We start from the raw sequence: 23539 nt of genomic DNA, 5'->3' as shown, positions 1-23539 counted from the left end.
CAGTGGCAGTGGTGATGCCCACCCAGTGGCCTAGTGGTTAGAGCATATGCCCAAGAAGTGGGAGGCCTGGGTTTGAGACTCTCCTCACGCTGAGGGGGCTCCAAACTTAGTGCATCCCAGGGAAGACCCTACCCACGAGGCTGCCATCAGCTGCCACAGGGCACCAACAGTGCTGAGCCATGGGATCAAAGGAGAGCGAGCTGGCGGAGGGGAATGTGCCCTGGGATGATCTAATGTGAAAGGTGCTGGTGCCCTGGGAGTGTTTCCTGGGACAGAAGAGCCCCCCATGAAGGCTGAGGGTGTGGGGCCTGCGAGTGGTGCTGCTCATCCCATGGCTGGGAGGTTCCTGGGAGGCAGCAGGGGAGTGTAAAGATGAGGACCAGATGAAGGGGAGGGTAAGCCACATGCTCCTGTCAGGAGTGGCCTGGCACATGGCTTCACGGACTGGCTGCTTCTCCAACACGTGTGTCTTCTGGACCATGTCATTCCCGCTCTTCTGTCACTGTCTTAGGTGCAGAAGCAGAGGCCACAAGGAGCTTCCAGTGCGCATTTATGGCAGAAATTCATGGGACACAGGGCAATGTAGGGGCTTGAGCTGCAGCAGAAAGGTACATAACCTCAGGATTCCCAGCACCCGTGCATGGCTCCCTGCAATTTTAGTAGCATTTTACTCCCTTGTGAAAACAGGCACCAACCTGCAGTGGTGCTTGTGCAGAACAGATCCCCCAGTAGCTTCCTTCACACGGACGTGGAGTTACACTGTTGGGCAGCAGCCATCTCCCGCTGCTGATGTAGAGGGAAGGAAAAGAAGAGTGAAAATGCTGAGGTGACGCGTTCGCTTGGCCAATTCATTGTAAGTGAGACTATTTTTAAAGGTGCATTTTTTGCTGCCATTGGATAACATTTATCTGCCATTGGATAACATTTTAACTGACCAAAATGAAACGAAGACATGATTTAAAGTATTTGTGCTTTGACCACATGAGGACTGGGAGGAGGGGGTTAAAGGACACTTAATGCACTGACTGCACCGAGTTGTGCAAAGCCCTGGCTGAGCTCACATGGGACTTGCTGTTTACCTGTGAGGATTTGTTTGTGTTCACAATGTGTTTGCATTTCCCAAAGCCTTGCTGAGATATCGCTGGGAAAGTGTGTGACATGCTGGGAAAATACTCCGAGTGCCCTGGACGTTGGCTGTTTCCCACCTTCGGGTTGTAGCCCGTGCACAGGTGGAAAGCAGAGTGGGGTGGGAGGCAGGTGGGAAAGTCAGAGGGGCAGGAGGAAGTGGTGGCACTTCTCCATCCCAGAGTGAGCAGCCAGGCAGGGGAGCCTGCTTCTGCCCAACCTCTCAGTCTGAAAGCATCCCACACCCAATAGCAGAGCAGAGCTCAAAAGTGATGTCATGAACCTACCACAAAACAGGAACGATTTGGGGGTCTATAATCTCCCACAGACGTCTGTCCAGAGTTTGATTTGATTGACCTTGTGTTCACTCTTGTTCAAAAGCCGGTAAGAAGCCACATGCGCTTACATTATTCTGATCTCTCTACGGACCATGGTGTGCTATACTGTCTGTATGAATCTTCACACTTGGGGTCATGTCGTAATCAAAGCGACCTCTCCGCCTGTAGTGAAGAGGTGTTCTTCTGTCCAAGGACCAGAGGGAAGCTGAAGCTGACAAGGATGCTAGCCCTGTTACTAGGGTAAGAGCAAACCCAGGCAGGAAGGGGTCTTGTTAGGATAGCACCCAAGGCATTATCTGCCTGGGATGGGAAAAATCAGCCCCACAATAAAGAAGGCTTCTCTGGGAAACGGGCCGTTAGATGGGGGGGGAGCTCCAGGTCCCCAGGAAAGAAAGCACTTTCTATAGAACTCGGAGGCATCTCAAAGTGAGGGAGGCTGGGGCAGGGACGGGGGAAACATGCTGCTTGTAGGGGGAAGGTTGGTCTGGTAGGGAAGCTGCTGAACCGAAGCACGGTGGAGCAGGGGTCACAGGAGCTTGTGGAGGGTCCTGCCTGGAGCCAGGCAATGCCGCGGGTCCCCATCAGCAGAGTTTCCTCCATCTTGTGCCCACTGAGGTGATGAGGTCTTTGGGGACTTGCAGTTGCTGTGGGCAGGTGCAGAGCAGGGCTCTTGACCTTACCCCAGAGCAGCTAACAGGTAGCTGTATGGAAGAAGCCCTCTGGGAAAGGATGTGATGGCAGAGCGAATGGAGTCGGGGCAGGGGGAGGTGAGGAAGGCAGCGGGGCAGCAATGGGCTCCCAGGGTAGATAGCCCAGGGATGGGGGCAGAGGTGAGAGGTGCCCCTATCCAGTCCTGCCCCAAGTCCCCTGTGCAGCAGCATGTGAAGGAGATGAGGACAGGGTTGGACCTTCACCAGGACACTTGGGTGGGGGGACAGAGAAGATGGACCCCTGTGGCTAGTGAATTGCTAACTTTCCCCCCATGTATGCGTATGGTCAGGTGTACAGAGGGAAACCCTGGGGGTCAGAGGGACCCTTTGTGCTGGCAAAAGGGTCACACGGCGGCCAGCAGAGAGTAAATGCAGGGATTGCACAGGGAGCATCCCAGGGCTACAGGGAAGCAATTCCTGGAGTCAGGCCCTGAGGGAGGGCAGGAGTGAGAGGGTGAGGGAAGGGTGCTCCTGGCATCAGAGCAGCACGGCACAGCCCTGAGGAGCTGGGGCAGGGCTGGGCCTTGTCTGTGTGGGAGGATGCATGTCGCAGCGAGACACTTCCTGCTGACCAGCATGGAGACATCACATCCACACAGGCCGTGAAGGGTCTGGTGTCAGTGCGGTCACTGTTCCAGGCATGGTTCCTCCAGAGCAGTGGCCCAGCATCACAGGTGGGCACACGACGCTGCTCTGTGCTGCTGGGCCGGCCTTGCGCACTGTGGGCATGTTTCTGCTGCGCTCACTGGGATGTCTAGTGGAAGTCAGCCGGTCCCCTGTGTTCTGCATTTAGAGGCCAGTTTAAAAATCCCACAACTCTTCTCGCCACCCTGTTCTCCATCTCTTTTGGCACTGTCTTTGGTCAGACCGTGATGGACAGAGCAGGGCTGAGAGGTGCAAAGCTGGGAGCGTGTCTCAACCTGTGCACACACATTTAATGAGCTTCCACTAGACAGCTGCAGTTCTGCAGGCCAAGCACCGTGCTACTGAGCCATCCTGCAGCTGCAGCAGCAGCTTTCCCCTCCCTGCCTGCAGCTGCACCCAGAGGAGAACATGAGGACAATGAGCCTGAGCAACTGCTGACAGGGGAGGCTCTTCTTCCAACAGCTTTGCTCTGTGCTGTGCCATATCTGGACTAGAGAAACTTGTGCCTGGATGACAGGACTGTGCCATGGCCCTGGGGTGTCCAGCACAAATCCTCAGGGTGACAGAGGATGCTGCCTTGGGGATCTGCTCAGAGCTTGGCCTGCACAGCAGGAGCAGGACGCCAGCAGGACTCACAGACCAGGCAGCAAGCTCAAGGCATTGCCTCGAGTTTGCTGTGCTGTTCATGCCTTCTGGCAGCCCTGGGTGTGCTGGGCACCCACAGTGCTGGTGCCGTGCTAACAGTGCTTGTCTGTGCTCCCTGCCTGGAGTCTGCCTGTCTGCCTGTCAGCAGCAGTGCACTAGTTCAGGCCATTTCTGGAGCCCCATTGTGAGATTGTTCCTTGTAACCAGCTGGCCAGGGGTGAGCTGCTTCAATTGCTTGATCAGCACGTGCTGAGTACTTGAGAGCATCTAGGAAAGCCCTGTTCTGCTGAAACATGCCTGTGACCAGACCTGCTTTGATGTGGTGTAGCTGGCAGCCAGGAGCCTTGGGGGAGAGATGGGGTGGGGCCTGGCTGCCGGGTGACAAACCCGCTCTTATTGGACCTGCCAAAGGCAGCTGCCATCATGGGCAGGTGGAGAGGGGAGCCAGCCTCAACACCCCCCTCCCGTACCATGTGCAGCTCCAGCCCGGGAGGAGTAGTGGGTGTTTTGCAGCAGATGATGCTGACAGCACTTGATAAAGGCAAATACAGCTCCTCTCACAGGTGTTCTCTGCAGTGCTGGTGGCAGCTGGAGTGTTTTCCTGCGATAAGGGCTACATGTCCAGCCCTTTTTGTCCAGGGACTTGGCCAGGCCCCCACAGATCAAAGTGCTCCTGGTCACACGGATCCCAGGACCACTCCTGTGTCCTGGATGGAGCATGGGTGGGTGCCGGTGTCTTGCCTGGCTCTCCAGATGATGGGCAGGCAACTGAGCTGCGGCTGAGCCCTGGCTCTCATCCTTTGCCTGCTTCAATATGCATGGGAGGTGTCCAGGCTGACACTGCTCAGCTGTCGTCCTCCTAGTCCCTGCCCATGTGTCTGGACCCAGTGGCCTGCGGTGCTTCTCTGGTGGGCGAGGAGGGCTTGGGACCCTTGCTTGCAGCGCTGATGCCCGGACCAGCTCAGTGCAAGCGTTCAAACAGGAGCTGCTGTCTGGTCACCAGCACCAGAAGCAAGAGGACGCTGGGCCAACAGGCCGGTGGGCTGAGCAGGGCCTGGGCAGCATGGGAAAGCGGAAGAGTGGCAACGGCTCGGAGTGGGTGCGATGTTGTACTCCAAAAGGAAAGGGCAGAGGCACTGGGGCAGGGGTGTACTTGCACCTCCTTTGTTTCTTGTGCCGTTCGAGTCTAAAGCCCAGGGCCTGGCAGGGGCAGCTGCAGACCTCGTCTAGTCACTGCCTCCTTCTTGTCCCCCGTCCCCGTGCCCCTTGAGTGTTGACCCACCCGTGCACCGGTTCTGGGCGGCCCTGCGGATGAACTCATTCCGGTGCGGTTGTATTTTTGTTTCTGTCCCCTGCCTTGCACCTGCTGTATTTTTAACTGGACAAACGTCGGGGTTGTCACGCGCGGTGAGGCGCGCACCGCGGGGCCGGGGCCGGGGCCGGAGCTTGGGGCGGCGGGAGAGGAGCTGCGGCGCGAGGGGCCGGAGCCGGCAGGTCGGTGCCCCCCCTGCCCGGCTGCTGTGGCGCCACGGCACCTGGGCAGGGGCGGGCGCCGGTGACGTCACCCCACCTGTCGTGACGTCACGGGGCGGGGCCCGGCGGGGCGGGGCAGGGCAGGCTGCTGCAGGCAGCTGCGGACTTGGGCGCCCGGAGACGCGGGGATGGGGATGGGGCTGGGGATGGGGCTGGGGCCGGGGTCGGGGTTACGGCTGCGGCTCCTGCTCCTGGCGCTGCTGGCGCCGCCGCCCGCGCCCCGCGCCGCCGCCACCACCACCGCCACCGCCCTGCCCCGCACCGCGCGGCCCTTCCCGGGTAAGGAGCGAGGCGCGGGGGTCCCCGGGCCGGGGGTCGGCACCTGCCGCGCGCGCAGCTCCCCGCCCGGACCTGCCGCTCGGTCTCGGTCCGTCACGGCAGCCCCCGCCGGGCCCGGGGGTCTCGCCCGCCCCCGCAGCGCGGCCCGGGGCTGCCCCGCACGGCGGGACTGCGGGGCCGAGCCTCCCGCCGCCGCCGCCACCCGGCCCCGTGGGAGGCGGGCACAGCCCGGAGGGGGCACCCATGCTCCTGGCGGCCAGGGCATTGCAGGCCAGGCATGGGGGTGGCCCAGGGGGCTGGGGAGTCGCAGGCACTGACCGCCCTGCCACCCCGACCCAGCCGGCCTCGGCCCCGGTGCTGCCAGCGTGCCGGTGTTGCTGGCTTGGGGGGTGCAGTGCACACTGCACGCTGCATTTCCAGCCCCATGCCCTGCAGCAAGTGCTTCTTGGGACTGGGGCTGGGTGAGTGAATCCTGCCCGCCTGGAAGTGGGCGCGGGGATTCCTCCTCCCATCTGGGGCTCTTCTCCTCGGAGGCTGCAGTCAGGACCCGTCTCTTGCTGAGGCAGCAGATGCGCCTGGTCTCTGGGATCCCGGGTTTTCCCTGACGGCGCTGAGATGGGGGGACGGCCTAGCGGTGCTCGCCAGTCCCTGCCAGGAATGTGCGGAGACGCCGGCAATGGCCTAACACAGGCTTGTCCCAGGGAATTCACAGGCTGAGGCTCTCCCACATCCTTCCCCTCGCCATGCTGGTGCTCCTGAAACCCGCCTTCTGCCTGGTCTCTGCCAGGACGTCATCCTGGGTTAGCCGATGCCAACCCTGGCACTGGGGATGGGGCTCTTTGGAAACTGTTGGCTGCGTGCACCGTGCTGGCGCAGCGCTGTGGGTGCCTTGAAGTGTGGTCCCCGTGAGTGACTGGTGCCTCCTGAATCTGGCGGGGCACCCACAGAAGCCACGGACCCTGTCGGGGGGGCACCAACCCTACTGACAGCATCAGTATCAGCCGTCGGGGGGGCACAGGCTCTGTCAGGGGGGCACGTGTACCACTGTGCACCCCCTACCAGTCGCCTATAGTGGTCCCCATCTGGGCAACCTGCGTCAGCTTTTCTGGCTTTCCTAGGGATGCGCTGCACGGGCTCCAGTTCTCCAGCCCTGTTAGGTGTGCACAGGGCCAGCAAAATAGGGTTTGGTCATCTGGGCCTAGGAATAAAGATCAAAGCAGGAAGGGTTTTAAACAAGCCACTTTGCGGGCTGGGCAGCGGGTGGGCCTGGCCACCCGTCCAGAGCCTGCCTGTCCTGTGGCAGAGATGAGTGACTCTCTTTTGTTGGGAAGAGGTTACGTAGGGGTAGATGGTCTGGCCCTGCGGCAGGGCCTGGGGACCTGGCCTGATGCTGATGGGAGAAAGCTGGATTTCTGCAGAGCCTGCTGCATGCCTGGCCCTGCTCCTTCTGACAAGCATCTGTGCAGTGATTTATGCCTCATGGAGGCTTGTGGATGCATTAGATAATTGGAGGAGAAAAGAAGCAGCTGTATTGGCTCTGGAGAAGTGGAAGAGGAGGAGGGGCAATGGCTTTCACTGGGCTCACAAATGAGTGTGCATTGAGTCGGGGATGCAGGCCAGGGCACAGATTGCATTAGATTGTGTGTTCCCAGGTTGTGGCTGATTTGAATTTAGTGTGGAACAAAGTGTTCCAAGTCTCATGTTAGATGAAGTGTATTCTGTACGTGGTCTACAAGAGAGGCATGCAGACAGCCCGGATGCCGAGGTTCCTTGGGCGCCAGGCCAGGGCCATGGCCTGTCTGTCATGGTGCTTCTGCACAGAGGGGGCAGGAGCAAGCCTGTGTGAGCAGGTGCTGCTCCCCAGCTCTGGGAGAGGCTGATGTGTGTGAGCCAGCTCGGAGCAGTGCTTCGGTCTGGAGCCAGGGCCTGGGCCAGCTCCGTGCTGCATGTTGCACGTGCCATATGTTGCATGTGCCGTGGGAGGTCCATGTGGCCCTGGGGGGTTGTACCTACTGCCTCCTGGGGGAGGGGGCGGCCAGGATCAGCCTTTAGCCTTGGCCTGTCTCCGGCTATGTGTGATCTGAGTCTTGCCTGACTGATGCTCTTCTTCCTCTGGGCCCCACAGGATGTGTCCATCCTGGGAGGAGGTTGCAGGCCCTGCCGGGATGGGCAGCGCCTCTCTGGGAGCCCTGCTGGTATGGCTCCCCGTGTCCCCTGCCAAGCAGAGCTCATACCTGGCCTGGAACATGCTCTGGGTCTGCACATTGGACCTTCCAAGCCTGTGCCGGCTCTGACAGGCTTACAGCCCTGCAGCAGGGCCCCGCTCATGCACTGATGCAGTTGGGACCACTGTTTCCTGGGGGGGCATCCCCATGTCATAGGGACTGGCCTTCCCACCAGTGACTGAGGCTGCCTTCCTCGTCCAAACTCCCTTGCTGTCTCTGGCTGTGAGCAGCCAGCACTGTGTGAACTTGGCCTTGCCCAGGCAAGCCGTGAGCGGGCAGGCAGGCAGAAGCCCCCCCTGCACCAGTGGGGGCATCGAGCACCAGCTGGGCTCTGGCTGCATGAAGCAGAGGGAGGCAGCAAGGGTCCTTGTGGTCTGTGGGTGGGCCTGTGGCTTGTGCTGAGCTGTAGCTGCTGACCTGCCTCTACATCCTGCTAGTGAAGAGCAGCTCTTGCGCAGGGTATGAGGTGACAGTCCTCAGTCGCTTCCCCCAGGGGCTGCTCTGTGGGGACAAGCCTCCCTCTGAGTGCCTGGCTTGGAGGGCTTGGTTCATAGGATCCCAGAGCTGTGGGGCTGGCAGGGAGCTCCACAGGTCGCATCTAGTCCAAGCCCCGTCCAAACCAGCCCGGACAGACCCCGTGTCTGACCTCTGAGCAACACAACAGTCACCCCTGCAGAGGCAGTTTAGGTTGCTGCCCTGTTTCTGGGCTGGGTGGTCCCATACGTACTGTATTAGCCCACTGATGCAGTGCAGGGGGCTGTGGTCTGGGGTGCAAACTTGTGGCACATCTGCAGTTGTGCTGTCCATCTGGGGTGGCCCACAGTGAGGGGCTACAGCACCAGGGGGTTTATTGCTGTGTTACGGGTTGCGATACCTCCTTGCTGGCAGGCTGGGAGCCCTGTGGACCAGCATACGTCTTGTCCTCAGGCTGCTGCTTCCCTGTGAGGGAGGAGCCTGGGCTCTGCAGGGCCTCTTCTGGATCAAAGTCCAGCACGTGGGTGTGGGCGGCTTTGGAGTGACGCTGCCCTAAGGGCTGGGTGCAGCCTGCATGACGGGCCCTGGCACTGAAGCGATGCTGAGAAGCCCGGGGTTTCAGGCTGACTTGGGTTTATTCTCCCAGCTGATGATGGACACGTGGTAGAGCGGTGAAAGGGCAGAGCCAGTGGTGCAGGCCTCCTCCCACCCCTTTTGAACCCTGCCCTAAATGGGTCGTCTGGGCTCGGGGGGGTCAAACGGGGCTGGACATGACCCCAGCCCCCCTTCAGCCCCGGGTGCTGCTGCCGATGGGAAGGGTTCAGGGTTTAATGCTGTCATTGTTGGAGGTTGCTGCCACTCACCTCAGCTGTCCAGAGCTCCCCCAGGCACGGAGTCTTCCACTCCGAGATCTGCCGTGGCTCCTCTGCCCCGCGCTCCCTTGGGACTGGAGCTGGCTGTGGCTAACGTGCTGCCTGGAGGCCAGTGAGACTGGGGGCTCTTTCCTGTCTCACTTGCTGGGGAATGTGTTCGCCAAAGGACTCTTCCTGTGTGGGACAGGTGTCGTGGACGCCTTCCTGCTGTATCCCTATGGACCGCTCCTCACTGTCCCGGTTCCTCCTGCTAGCACAAGCTGGGCACCCAGCACCTTGTTTCTGATCCCACGTAGCCCAGCTACCCTGGGTAATCTACTCTTCCACCTTTGGTTCCCTCTTCAGCCCGGGCTCTTGGAACAGGTGACTCCCTGGCGTTCCTCTTCCTCCTCGCCACAGCCTGACTTATGCCTGCCCCCGTGCATGTCTGCTTCGCTGGGAGAAGGTGCGCGTGGCTTTCTTGTCCTTTCACATGTGCTGAGAGGCTGGTGAAGGTGGGCAGTGTCCCCTGCATGCAGGCTGGCTGGGTGGGTAGAGACCACGTGGGAGCTTATAGGTTTGTAGGTTCATAGCTGTAGGATTGGAAGGGACCTGAGCAGATTATCAAGTCTGACCCCCTCCCTTGGGCAGGAATGAATACTGGGCTTATATGACCCCTGATAAGTTTAAGCTCATATGACCCCAGCTAGGTAACGATCCAGCCTCCTTTTAAAGACCCCCAAGGTAGGAGCCAGCACCCCTTCCCTTGAAAGCTGCTTCCAGATCCTAGCCTCCCTGACTGTGAAGTAGCGCCTCCTGATGTCTAGTCTGAATCTATTCTCAGTCTCTTGTAGCTGTTATTCCTTGTTATTCTGGGAGGTGCTCGGGGGAACAGGGTCTCTCACCCATTCCCCTCTGGTCCCACCTGGCAAGTTTATAGACGGCCACTAGATCCCCTCTCAGCCTTCTCTTGTGGAGGCTGAACAGGTTCAGGTCCCGTCGCCTCTCCTCGTAGGGCCTGCCCTGCTGCCCCCTGACCATGCGAGTGGCCCTCCTCTGGACCCTCTCCATATTGGCCACATCTGTCCTGAAGTGCGGCGCCCAGAACTGGATGCAGTACTCCAGCTGCGGCCTGACCAGTGTCGCGTAGAGGGGGAGGATCACCTTGGATCTGCTTGTGATGCATCTGTGGATGCAGGACAAGGTGCAGTTAGCTTTACTGACTGCGTCCTCACATTGGCGGCCCATGTTCATTTTGGAATCGATAGTGACTCTGGGATCTCTTTCTGCCACTGTGCTTTCAAGAAGGGAGTTCCCCAGCCTATATGTATGCTGCTGGTTCTTACTGCCCAAGTACAGTACCCTGCACTTGTCACTATTGAATCCCATCCTATTCACATTCACCCACCCCCTATATCCTGTCCAGGTCCAGGTCCAGACACACCGACAGAGTGCTTGGTGTTTGCCATCATTGCTGCTGCCCTGGGCTGGCTGGAGCTCTGCTGGGCTGGTGACTATCTTGGTCAGTACAGGGTGAAACACATTTCCCTGGGGAGTGGTGCCCTTGCTGGGGGTTGTGTGTGCGGTTTGGTGGCTCCATTGGCTGGCAAGGGGTGAAAACACCTCATTGTAGAGCTCTCCCAGCTCTCTCCCTGCCCGTGCTCCTCTGGCCCCAGTGTCTGGCTTTCACACCCCGCTCTGGACTAGCCCTAGTATTTTGCTGTCCTGGCCCCGTGATGGGACTGCACCTCCTGCTCTCATAGCAGCAGCCTAGGGCCTTGCCAGGGGTTTAACACGTGTAGCCCTCACGTTTCCATCCCCCTGCTTTGACTGGTCCCTGCCATGGCTTGGGGCTGCCAGCAGCGCCCGGTCCGTGAGCTGCTCTTGCTGGCGTGTCTGTCTGCATCTCAGGCTGAACTTCTGCACTGGAACGACCTCTCCCCTTCTGGAGGAGGCTTCACTTTAAGGTTTGAGACCTCAGAGGCATTGCTGGTGACATGAGAGGTACCTGGGGCTGGCTGGTCATGGGCCTGGCTCTGGGGAGCTGTGAGTCCTACACTGTGCTCTTCAGGGCTATGGGAAGTGGGTCTGGTCTGCAGCTGGCCCAGGGCCATGCGTGGCCTAGCTTGTGCAGTTGAGCTGGACAGGAAGGGGCGCATGCTGGTGTGTGGAGGTCTGGCAGGGGACAGTGGGGTCTGTGTGGGATGCTGGCCTGGAGTGATGAGTAGAGCACTGACTCCTGTGCAGACGCAGCTCTGGGCTGGGAGGGGAGGGAGTCAGTGATGCTGAGAAGTGAGCAATGGTTTGCGAGCTGGCCATCTAGCAAGAGGCCAGACCTGCCCAGGCCCAAATCACAGGGTTGGCAGGGACCGTCTAGTCCAGTGTCCTGCACAGATGTAGGACAAGCTGTTCCCAGACAAGGCTGGAGTGATGCTTGCCCAGCCTCCTCATGAAACCCCACAGTAGGAGCAGCACCCCTGGCGTCCCCAGTGTCTGTCCCACTGTCTGCTGTTCCAACAGTTCTCAGCCTCTTTTCCCAGAGATTTAATCCAAGTCTGCTGTGCTGCAGTTCAAACACATCACAGCAAAGGAGTGCTGTGGTTCTTCTTCTTCATGGCAGCCTGTGAACACTGCCGTCATGTCTCCCTTTCATCTCCTTTTTGCCAGACTAAATGTCCCAGGTCCTCTCAATCCCTACTTGTGGGCTGTGTCCCAGCCCCTCATCACTGCTTTTGTAAACTGTGAAGCCCAGACCTGCACCCAGTGCTCCAGCTAAAGCAGAGCCGCTCTGGGCCGAGTGGCACACAGTTCCCCAGTCCGTGCAGCCCCCAAATTACATTTGTTTTTTTTTTTGTGACTGCCTCCCAGGGCTGAGTCTGATCCACTAAGCCCCAGATCCTTCTCAGCAGGGCTGCTTCCCAGCCAGTTCATTCTCACTTTGTCGGTGTGCCTGGTTGTTCTTCACTTTTGTGCAGCACCTCACACCTGCATGGCCTAAATTTCATTCCTCTGCCTGGCACCTAGTTCTCCAACGTATCCGGGGCCTGCTGTGTTTACTCTACCCTTGCGTCAAGTCATTAATCAAGTTAACCGCACTGGACCCAGGAGAGACCTGTGGAACCCATGGGACACCTCCTGCCGTTCCCTCTTACAGTTATTTTCGGCTTGTGGCTAATGCAGTTGGTTATGGATCCACCCAACAGTAACTCTGATAACAGGCTCAGTCTGCAGCACTCTTGCCGCCCGGTCCACCCTTGCCGTGTTCGCTTATCAAATCACCTGCCCAGCACCCACCCTGGTCTCGGCAGCATGCACGTGTGCCGGATGTGGCGATCGCCTCCCTCCCTGGCCGTGCGCTCTCAGGGTGGCTGATTCCCAGCTGGGTGGGGCCACAAGCAGCTCCTCTGTCTGCCCCTGCCAGGATGGCTGGCGGCTGGGTCAGCCGGACCATCCACTTGGCCCTCCACGTGGCTTAGACTGGAGAGGGTCCCCGTAATGCTCACTTCGAGCCCGTAGCACCTGGGTGAGCAAACAGTTCTGCAAGGAGCCCCCATGCTTGGCTTGGAAACTGAAAGGCCTGTCATGGGGTTCCCTACACTGTCTAGCTTGTACCTTATTTCCAGTTTAGCTTTGGCTTCTGGCTCTTGGCTGGTGGCTGTCTCCTGGCACTGGAGAGTGGGTCCCCACAGTGCGGGACAGGACGGTGGGCCAAGATCAGGACTCATGCAGTATCTGCAGGTGCAGGAGGGCAGAGAACGCCAATGAGAGCTCCCTCCTCAGCGCCTGTGGACAGGCCCTGCTTGGGGGTCCCCCCAGGACCACCCCTCGCCAGGCACTTGGGCTGTGCTGGACAGGGGAGTAGAGCTGGGGAAGTGGCCTCCTGTCCTGCCCTGCCAGGCTTTGGCAGTAGTGCAGCTGCAGGTCAGAGCGGCTCCACAGGCTGTGGGGTCTCCAAGGGGTAGCAGGGACCAGGAGGCTAAAGGACCCCCCCAGATATGCAGATATTTGGGGAGAGGGGTTTGGCCAGGCTGGCAGGTAGTGATGTACCATGGGCCACAAACTACTGCTTGGGTTCTCTGCCCCCAGCCTTGGCAGGGCTGCCTTGGCATGGAGGATGGCTCCTGTAAGCCCACAGTGAGTACTGGGCAGCCCCATGGGTGTCGTTGGCCAGCACCACACACGTGCAAGGGGTGGGCAAAAGGCGGCACCTCCCAGGCTTTTTCTCAGCCAAATAGTATTGAAACAAGGTTAGCCTCACTCGGAAAATGCGTGCGTTTTGCTGCTGCACAGCTGTACTCCATCCTGGGCAAGCGCCAGTGCCTTCTCTGCCCCGTGACTGTCCTCCCAGGTGGCTGTGGCTGTGGCAGGGCAGAGGCTGTGGGTCCAGCTGCTTTCAGCCGTAGCCTTGGATATGGAAGTCCTCTGAGGGAAATGCCCCAGAGTAATGGTCATATTGGCACCGTGTTCTTCCAGTGACCTGGCCTTGGCTGTCCATGGCTGGACCCCGGCTCCAAGCACCTGTCCCCACGCTGTTGGCATGTGGGAGCCTGCCCGTCCCAGGCAGTGTTGCTGTGTTGCGGGTGGCCGGGGCTGGGGCAGGTCGTGCTTGGTGGAGTTGTCCACCCTGCCTGAAGGGCCTGGACGGCTGGCGGCTGCTGTGGGAGTGGCTGTGGTTGTGCCTGGGGTGGGAGGTGACGCTGCTGGACCTTGTCTTGCACCTGGGAGCGGCTCTGTACACAGCGGCTCTGCACACACCGCTCCAGCAAACGCCCGCGGGGAGGGAGGGGCGTGTTGGTCAGAGCGCAGGGAAAGTGAAGCCAAGTAACAGGAAACCCTTCCTGGCGGCACAGACTGCATGGGACAGCTGGAGCAGGGCACCCTGCGCAGAGCATGCCCACTGCTCCCCCCAGGGTCCCCGACCCAGCAGGGAGGTCCCTTCTGCCTGGGGGTGCCAGACTGGTGGCCTGGGACTGTCACCCCACCCTGTGCACTGGCAGCTCTGGGTTAACCCAGGGGCAGCTGATGCCCTGGTCCTAGGCCCCTGGGGACCCATGGGAATGCTGCCCTGGGGAGCAAGGGGACAGGCGATGATCAGGGCAGCTTGTCCCAAAGTGGTTTTTCTCTGGCAGCCATGCAATGAAGTGCCTGGCTCCTCTAGCAGGCTCTGGTCCCATGTGCCCTTGGGGCCGGCCACCCCGGCAGCGCATGCAGGCAGGGGGGCAGGAGCCCGTGGCAGAGGTCGGGGGGCCAGGGAGCATGTCTCAGTTGGATGTGAGCAGTTGGGAGCAGGAGAGGAGGCCCGTGGGGCCGTCTCTGAGAAGTGTGTCCCCTTCCGTGCTGGGGCTGCCTCTTCCCCCTGGTCCGTGCCAGCTGGGGTGGGAAGGGCTTGGTGGTGCTCCACACAGGATCAGCCCCATCCAAACCCCCAGACTCATCTTTGTCTGACCTGGCCCTAGAACTGGTCAGTCAACCCTGCAGCCTTGTAGCTGTGCTCAGCACCTGAACCTGCCCCAGACAGAGCAGGGGGATGTGGGCTGCCAGTGTCCTGCTGCTGCAAGAGTCCATAATGTCCTAGAGCCCTGGTGTTGGCAGGGTCCCGCATAGTCGCATTCAATCCAGGCCCTGCCTGAGTAGGAAATAGCCCGTCTGAACCAGCCCAGGCAAACCCCATGTCCAACCTTGGAGCCACACGACAGTCACTTCTGACAGCCCCAGGCATCACCCCGGCCCCCAGGAAAGCAGGGGGCCATGGCCGCCAGCATCCTGCTGCTGTCAGGGGGGTCATGGACACTGCAGAGAGCCCAGGCTGTGCCCCCTGCAGAGGAAGGCAAAGCCTCCCAGTCTGGACCAGTCTGAGCAGGGGGGCAATCCCTTCCTGCCCCAGTGCAGCGTTAGGCTGAGCCTGAGCGCAAGGGCAAGACCCTCCAGCCAGGACCCTGCAGGGTTGGTGCCAGTAGGAGCATTGGCACAGCCCAGCCCCATCCCCAGCCTGGCCTGCAGCCAGCACCCAGCTCTGCTGAGGAAGAAGGAAAACCCCTGATCCCTGGACTAATGGGGTAGCTGTGGCGTGTGCATTATCCTCTTGCACGGCATTAGTGAAAGCACTGCTGCATCCACATGCTGCAAAAGAGCCAGGGTGTGAGGTTGCTGCCAGCAGAGGGGTGATGAGCTTTGCTGGAGCAAGAACGAGCAGGGCAGGCGGGGCCCCCGTCCCAGCGCAGCCAGGCAGAGCTGGTGTGCGAGGCCTGTGGCCCTGGCAGCTCGTGGCTTGTGGGCTGTCGAAGCCTCCTGTGCCCGTGATGCCAGGCACCGATGCTCAGCTTTCCCTGGCCAACTCTGCGTGTCACCTGAACTGCATGGGGTGCGGCACTTGGGCATGGCTGACTGCCCGCCCGGCTCAGTGCCAGCGCGGCCCAGTTCCAGCACAGCCATTCCTGGCGTGTCTCTGACTTCTGGGCACAGGGGCTGCCGGCTCCTCGGTGCCCAGACAAAGGCAGCAGTGTGCTCCTGTGAAGGCTGGGCACCCGGGGGTGTTGCCTGCAGGGGGCTGCAACAAGGGCCTTGTGTGTGGGCAGGCCTGGTTGCAGCAATTGGCCTTTGTGCATCTGGGGTTTGCCAGCAATGCCAGGAACAGCTCGAGAAGCTGTTTGTGCCTCTGGGCTGGGGCTGGGGATGGGCTCTGCAGCTGCTCTGCTTCTGGGGAGGGTGCTGTGGGCAGGCGGTGGGGGTGGGCTTGCGGGACTGGGCAGGAAGAAGGGCAGGAACCCCCATTCAAGGAGTCCCCACAAGCGAGAACAGCACCTGCTGGGCTGTGGTGGTGCCAGGCACATGGAGACTCGGGCTGGTTTGGACAGGGCTGATCCTGCCTCAGGCAGGGCTGGGACTAGATGAGCTCTCCCTTCCAGCCCCACTTCTCTATGACTCCGTGATCTGCTTGGTGTGTCTCTGCTGGGGTTGGTGGAGCTGGTTGCTGCATCTCACTTCCAGCATGACCAACCCTTAGCACCCAGCCTCTCCATCCCAGGCAGGATGTGCCCGCCAAGAGTAAAGATGCCTGGGCCTTTGTCAGCCGGCCCAGGGCTGTGCCACACTCAGAGAGGGCCTTGCCAGGCACCACACTTCCCAGGGATGCCAACACGGGGCAGGGATGTTGTAGCCACCTGTTTGCTCTGCGCTGGTCATAGCCCATATTGGCCCCTCGTCCTCTCGGGGGGCCAGGTGCTGGCCTCGCTTGCCTGCTGTGCCCAGGTCTGCCTCCCTGTTCTTGCCTTTCATTGTCAGATGCTCCTTTCTTCTCCAGAGCCTCCTGCTGCTTACAGGAGTTGTTAAAAAGGCCCCTCCATCTTTTGTGGTCTGGGAGTTGTGGCTGCAGAGCCAGGCTGACTTAGCCATGCGGGCAGCCAGCTGGGCCTGGGGTCCCGACGGGGTGCAACAAGATGAAATACGGAAGTAGCAGGAGCCTTAAGCTGCCCGGGAGTCCTTTCCGAGGAGGGCCAAAGCCACATCGATCTGGTCTCACTTCCTGCTTTGTGCAAACGAATGAAGCATAGGACACAACTGCATGCTGCAGCTGTCCTGCTGCTGCCGTCTGAGCTGGCGTGGGGCAGGGAGGGCACTGGGTGTGAAAAGCCTCACTAGGCGGGAATTCATCACTGCTCTAGGTGCTCCCAGATGAAGGCAGGGGGACCCTGCAGTCACAGCCTAGGCTATGGCTGGGTGGCAGTGCTCTAGGCCCTTCTGACCTCAGTGGGCAAGGCAACGCCTCCATGTCCCAGAGCTGAGAGCTCCCTTCCTGACCCGCGTCTCCATCATTGAGTCCAGGGCTTCTGGGCTTTGGGGGCTGAGATGATGGCATGTGCTCCAGCAGGGCCAGTGCCCCACAGAGGTCTCCACCCCTGTTCACACCAGGGAACAAGCTGTGGCTGTGTGGGTGTCTGCACAGAGCCCTGCAGAGCCGGGTCGCAGTCTTGTCCTGCCCTGCTTTCGCGTGTCTCCAGGCGGATCATCTGCTCTCCATTCCTTGGTCGTGCTGTGATGGGAGCCACATCTCCCTGCACGGCACAGATTAAATTGATCGGTGCCTGCCGGGCCCCCGGGCACCGTGGTGACAGAGCTGTGTACATCTTGGAGAGGTGCTGGCTGTGATCCAGACAGGGGCTTGGCAGCTTGCTCTGCTGACAGCGGTGTCTGGCATTGAGCTGAGTGTTTCCTGAGCTCCGGATCTTCAGCTGTGGGGAAGCCAGGCCTCACGTTTCTGAGGTTGCTGATCTGCTTCCCAGTACCTGGACACCCAGCCAAAGGTCTGCCAGGGTCCAGAAGGTCCTGTGGGAAGCCAGAGACTTGGGAGCAGCCTGGTTGGGAAGAGCTCTGCTGTCTCTTCTGCTTGGGAGGGAGCAAGACCTCCAAAGGGTCTTGCATTTAAATGTGGACATCCAAGCATGGCTGGACCAGTCGTGGAGCCTCAAAACCACCAGGTGCCAGCAGGCCCCAGAGCTCCTGGGGCAGGGAAACAGCTGAAGCGAAAGAAGTGCAGATTGGAAATGGGTACGGAGAGAGCATAGGGTGGGCATCTGTCATTGGCAGTCTCTAAATGGCCCTGGGTGTCTCTGAGAGATGCCACGATTCAAGCAGAGCTCTTCCAGGGAGTGGTGGGGATGGCCTGTGGCCTGTTCCTGTGCAAGAGGCCAGGTTAGGTGACTGCAAGAGTCCTGAACGCCTAGGAGCTGCTGACTAGTCCTGTCCCTTGACCCACGTTGTGTTTGCTGAGGGTGCAGGGTCCTGCCTGAGTTCTCGTGCCAGTTTGCATTTGTGAATGTGCCCATGGCCTGGATGAAACCCTACACGGCTGCTCTTCCTGGGGAGCAAGGAGGAGGTGACCTGAGCCCAAGAGAAGGGTTGTTCGAGGGCTCCTTTGATGCTCAGTTAGTGACTCTGCCAGGCTCACACCCAGTGCCTGGGCTTGTAGATGTTCCCCTCCAGACCAGGCCAGGAGCTGGTGCCTGCTTTCTCTGCCCCCTCCCTGCAGCGTCCAGATTGCAGCTGCCTCCAAAGGGGGCTGGGCTGCTCCACCCTAGCAGGTGCAGCCACAGAATGGCTTGTGGCGTGTGGCAGCCCTTCAAACAGCCCCACAGCAAGTCCTATGGAGTGGGAGCTGGAGCAGGCAGCTGGGCGCGGAAGCAGCCAGCCACTGTCTGTCTGGGTTTGCAAAGCATGTGTGCAAGGGGAAGCCGCTGGGGTTGCTGCAGTCTGGCCTCCAGAGCTCCAAATAGTCAACCTCACACCCTGCCTCACACCTCTGCGTGCGGCTTTAAGGGTGGCTCGCAGGGAAGAAAACAGCAGAGCCTGTTTTTAGCTTTTGCTTCTTTGCAAAGACCTCCCGAGAGCACCTCTTGCATCTCAGAAACATCCAGAGCTTCTTGTGCTGGAGGGTCCCTTGGGGAAACATGGCCTCAGGAGAGACTGAGGCTGGAGCGCTGCAATGGGGCAGCTGTTAGAGAGACTGTATGATGCTCACTTGTCTGTTCAAGTCCCTGACTGCCTGAGCCCACGGAGCCAGGTTGGAGCAGGCTTGAAGTCTGACTGGTCCATGGCTGTGACCAGCATGAGGTGCTCGAGAGGAGGGTGGGAGAGCCTTCGAGTAGACAGCAGGGTTTAACTTTGGGGCCTCTTTGGGATCTTGTGTCATTCTTCACTTTGGTGGCTGCCCATGGCTGAGGATTTCTCTGTCTAATCCGGCGTCAGGTGACAGTTATTTGCATGCTGAATTTCCCACTGTTAGACTCTGCTGTGGCCGTTCCTCCCTGTGCCCAAGATGTCCTGCTCTATTATGTCTCCTCACAAAGTTTCTCCAGGTTCTGAATAATTCCTGCTGCCCTTCTCTGACCCTCTTAGCTGTGTTGTATCCTTCCTGAGATGCGGGAAGCAGCAGGGCACCACAATTCCAGCTGAGGCTGCACAATCTATTTATATACCGCACTGCAATAGTCTCCTTTCCATGTCTTCCCTATTCTCCCAGCTCGTTAGCTTTTCTGAGAGCAGCCGCAAGACAAGCAGAAGTCTGCGCTGAGCTGTCTCAGGTGTTGCCCAGGTCCTGTTCCTGAGCTGGTGCAGCACAGTGAGAACTGTGAGGGGCTGGCGCAGGAGTTGCTTTAACACATGGGTGGGCAATTATTTTGGCTGGAGCTGGAGGGCCACTTAACAAGTTTTGGTGAGCTGTTGAGGGCCACACATGCAAAATCTTTTAGAAGATATCATTTTAACAAATTATAGCTAAAAAAAAAAATCATGCACTAAACATCAAACATCTACTATAACATATCCTGCTGTGCTGTTCCAGAGGCTGGAAGGGAGCTGCAGCTGGGCGGCTACTGCCCCAGTGCGCGGGGCTCCAGCTTTAGCTCCCGACCACCTTCCACCCACTTTGCCTGCTCAGTACAATGAGTGGCCGAGTGGGCATTAATGTCTCTGTACACAAACATGGTGAAGTCTCCTCTGGATACGGGGTGCGCCATGACTGGGGAGATGGAAGCAAAAGGGAGCAGGTGCAGAGAGGGGCTCGGGGTGGATGTGTATGTACTGGGGGGCAGGGATAGGTTTGCCCTCTAATACTTTAGCGAAGGCCTGCGGCAGCACCAGGCCCAGCAGGATGAGCTGGCTGCAAGTGAGCGTGGGTAGGAAACTGCAAGACATTTTCCAGTCTTGCAGTGGGGTGGGCCAGAGCAGCCACCCAGCAGGACCAGCAAGAGCAAGAAGCTGAGCTGCTTCCCAGACTCTGTGTGGAAGGGGTTAATTGACTTGCAGTTAAGGATGGTTGTCTTCTGTGATTGTCTTATCTGTATGTCGGAAGATGGCTGATGAGGCCTGTCTGGGATTGACAGACTTGGTGGATGGTGCTGGATTCTTGATTTGGCCCATGACATAATATTTCTGCCAAACCTGCTTTTTTTCATCTCCTGTTGATGTCATGAGGTTTCAAAGTACTGAGACCCCTGCAGTAGACTCTTCCTCCATTTGGGATGGTCCTGGGTGATAGTTTCCCAGGAGCTGACATTGATGTTGCATTTTAAGTTGGCCTTGAGGACATCCTGGAAGCACCTTCTCTACCCTCCTCTTGAGCGTACATCTTGGCTGAGCTGGGAGAATAAAACCTGCTTCAGACGTCTGGAGTTGGACATCCTGACAGCCAGCCCAACAAAGCCGATCTTGGATGATCATTGCCACAATACTTGTGGTGTTTGCTGCAGGAGGATGCTAACATTGATGCATCTTCTTCCCACTGGATTCAGCGGATCATCCACAGGCAGCATTGGTGGTACTTCTCCACCAACTTCAGATGTCTCCTGTATGTTGTCCACGTCTGAGCTCCATACAGCTAGGTGGGGACCATGACTGCTTGATAAGCCACGAGCTTGATTTCAGATTTGATGTCACGATCTTTGAGCACCCATTTCTTCAGGTGTCCAAAGGCTTCATTTGCACATCTCATGCGATGTTGGATTTCTTTCTCAATGTCAGCCTTTTATAAGAGACGGCTTCCAAGGTATGGGAAATACTCGGTGTTCACCAGATTCTCACCATGGATCTGGATTACCAGAGCTGGGGACTGTTCATTAGGAGCTTGTTGGTGGAGGACCTTAGTCTTCTGAATATTAAGCATCAGTCCCATTTTCTTGTATGGCTTGGTAAAGACGTCGACGAATGCCTGAAGGTCTGCTTCCGAGTGAGCACCCACTACAGCATCATCAGCGTACTAGAGCTCAATGAATGAAGTTGGGGTCATCTTGGTTTTGTCTCGGAGTCAGCTGAAGTTAAACAGCTTAGCATCCACTCAGTAGTTTGGCTCTACTCTGACTGGAAGCTTGTTGGTGGTCAGATGTAACCTCGCAGAAAGGAATATTGAGCAGAGTGTTGGAGCTGTGCCGCAGCCTTGCGTAACTTCTGTTGTAACCTCAAAGGGATCTGTGATAAACCCATTACTGAGAACCACTGCTGGCATACCGTCACGGAGCAGGCAGAGAATGCCGACAAAGTTCAGTGGGCATCTGTATGTCAGAAGGAGCCTCACTTCTTGGCTGATAGAGTCAAAAGCCTTCATGAAGTCAAAGAAGGCCATGTCGAGAGGCTTGTGTTGTTTCTAGCTTTTCTGCAGCTGGCCAGCTGTGAAGATCATGTCAGTTGTGCCTCTTGATACCCTAAACCCACACTGAGATTCCCGGAGCAGGTCTTCAGCAGAGGGAAGGAGACGGTTCAGGAGGGTTGTTGCAGTGATCTTTCCTGTGGTGGACAGCAAGGCAATCCCTCTGTAGTTTCCATGGTTGAACTTCTCTCCTTTCTTGAAGATTATTGCAGATATAGCATCCCTGAGGTCATCTGGGATTTCCTCATCATTCCAGTTCCTTAAGATGAGGGCATAAAGCTGTGATGAGAGCTCTTCTCTTCCCGGCTTGAAGATTTCAGCAGGGTTTCCATCCGCTTCCATCTGCCTTGTTGTTCTTCATCTGCTTGATGGCTTTCCTCACCTTGTTAAGGGTTGTGGGGTGCGAAGATCATCTCTGACTGGGTGTTGTGGGATGGAGTTGGGAACACTCTCATCAACAGCAGAGTCTCGAATGAGAAGTTCTTCAAAAAGCTCTGTCCAGTGGGCGTTGGTGGCTCCCCTTTTCTTGATCAGGTCTCCTCTATCTTTAGGTCTCCAGGGGGTTGGTCCCTGAGTGCTCACACCGTAGATGGCTTTGGTGGCACTGAAGAAACTGTGCATATTGTGAATGTCAACAAAATGCTGAATCTCCTTAGTCTTGTCTTCCCACCATTTGTTCTTCATATCCAGGGTCCTCCTTTGAACCTCTGCCTTGACTTGTTTCAGTTTCTTTTGCTTGGAGCTGGTGTCATTTTGCCCAACACGAAAGGCCTCCTGCTTGCGATCGATCAACTCTTGGATCTCTCGGTCATTCGCATCAAACCAGCCTTGGTGTTTCCTGGTAGAGGACCCAAGTGTCTCCCCACAGGCCGTGATGACGGTGGCCTTGAGGACACCCCACAGGCTGCTGACCTTCTACCATGGTTGACTGGAATTCACGAGTGTTTCATTGAGGCACTGGTGGAAGAGGTCTCACTTGTTTGGGTCCTTGACTCCTTCATCGTTGATCTTCCATCGACATTACCTCTATTTCACCCATTGTTTGGGAGCCAGTTTGAGTGACAGGACCGAGTGAATGAGTTGGTGATTTAGTCCAGCAATCCTCAGCTCCTAGCATAGCTCGGGTGATGCAGACATCTTTGCAATCCTGGGCATGGATGATGACATAGTCAATCAGGTGCCAATGTTTAGATCGTGGGCATTGCCATGCTGTCTTGTGCCTTTTTTCTGATGGGACTGGGTGTTGGTGATGGTGAGTAGAAGAGGACTGGATGTGGTAACCCTGGGGCCCCTTTCAGCCCCGTGTCCTGCTTTGCCCCTCAGTTGCACTGTGTTTTGCTTCACACACAACCCTTGTTTCTTAAAATGCCCCTGGAAGGCCAGGGGGGCATGCATGCTCTGAGATAAGTGGCTGTATGTTATTTAACTCTCTTAGCATTTTAAGATGCACGGAAAAACCTGTCTAGAGCAGCGTGTTCACTGCGTCACTAAACCTGCCCGAGGCAGGGCCTTTGTTCAGAGCTGCACCAGTTGGGTATAGCGGAGGTGACGGCGCACAGTGAGGCATTTTCCTTCTGTTTGCTGCCGAATTTGTTCAGACCATCAAAAGCTCTCTGTCTCTTCCTTATCTCATCCCTGAGCTTGTCCCCTTCCTTATCCAAATAATCTTTATTAGGTGTCTGGTTGCAGCTCAGTTTTTTGTGCGAGGACTGAGGGAAAGTAGGTGTTGAGAAGCTCTGCCTTCTCTGCATCTCCTGTTAAACTGGAGATCAGATCAGGAACAACTTCTTCACTGTCAGAGCAGTGAGGCAGGGGAGTTGTGGACCTCCCTCCCCGGAGGTGTTTAAGAAGAGGCTGGACACGCATTGGTCCAGGCGTAGCCACATCTACTTTCTGCTGTGGAGGCTTCCCAGGCTCTTGGGCTTTGCTGATTGCTGCATGAGGCCTGGAGGGAATTTTACCCCCCTGGCTGCTACAGGCCTCAGAGGGGTTTTTGTTGTTTGCTTTGTAGGGCGGGGGCGTTTAAGGCTTCCTGGGAGGCACTGGGTGTTGGCTGCAGTTGGGGATTGTGACTGGGCAAGGCCAACACTCCCGCTGGGACTTAAACTAAGAGGTTCTTGGCTAGAGGGCCTTGCCCCTCCACTCAGGGTCAGATTGATGCTGCACTGGGGCAGGAAGGATTTTCCCTCTGGTTAGATTGGTATGACTAGGGGCAGGGGTCTCCGCTTCTTCTGCAGCAGGGGCACAGCCTAGGCCTGGGATCTCTGGAGCTTTTGCACCTGCAGGACATCAGTGGCCAGAGCCCGCCTGCTTTCCCTGGGGCTGTCGGGGTGACTGTCGTGTTGCTCAGAAGTCGGACACAGGGTTTGTCTGGACGGGGCTGATTCTGCCTCGGGATAAGGTGCGACCCGTGGAGGTCCCTGCCAGCCCCTTGTCTAGGAGTCTGTGATTCTTACCGTTGCAGTGCCGCTTGTTAAAGATGAGCACCTGCCCCCTCAGTAACATACTCGTTGGATGGATTAAGAACATGCAACCGGACAGATGCCAAGGTCAGTGTCCTCGGGGGTTTGTCACCGAA

At 58.0% G+C, this 23539-nt stretch overlaps 1 protein-coding gene across 1 annotated transcript in view; it reads left to right on the top strand.

Annotated features, from left to right (window-relative positions):
* Window positions 1-5124: 5124 nt before the first annotated feature.
* SEMA4F (ssemaphorin 4F) overlaps window positions 5125-23539 on the top strand; it is a 49801-nt gene continuing 31386 nt past the window's right edge. Inside the window, exon 1 of the mRNA XM_059723439.1 lies at window positions 5125-5275. Coding sequence (XP_059579422.1) covers window positions 5125-5275 — 151 coding nt within the window. The remainder of the gene's footprint in view (window positions 5276-23539) is intronic.

Source organism: Alligator mississippiensis, chromosome 2 (assembly GCF_030867095.1).
Source record: "Alligator mississippiensis isolate rAllMis1 chromosome 2, rAllMis1, whole genome shotgun sequence".
In the NCBI taxonomy this organism is placed as follows: Eukaryota; Metazoa; Chordata; order Crocodylia; family Alligatoridae; genus Alligator; species Alligator mississippiensis.
Note: the sequence above shows the minus strand (reverse complement) of the source record. Positions and strands in the feature narration are given on the sequence as shown.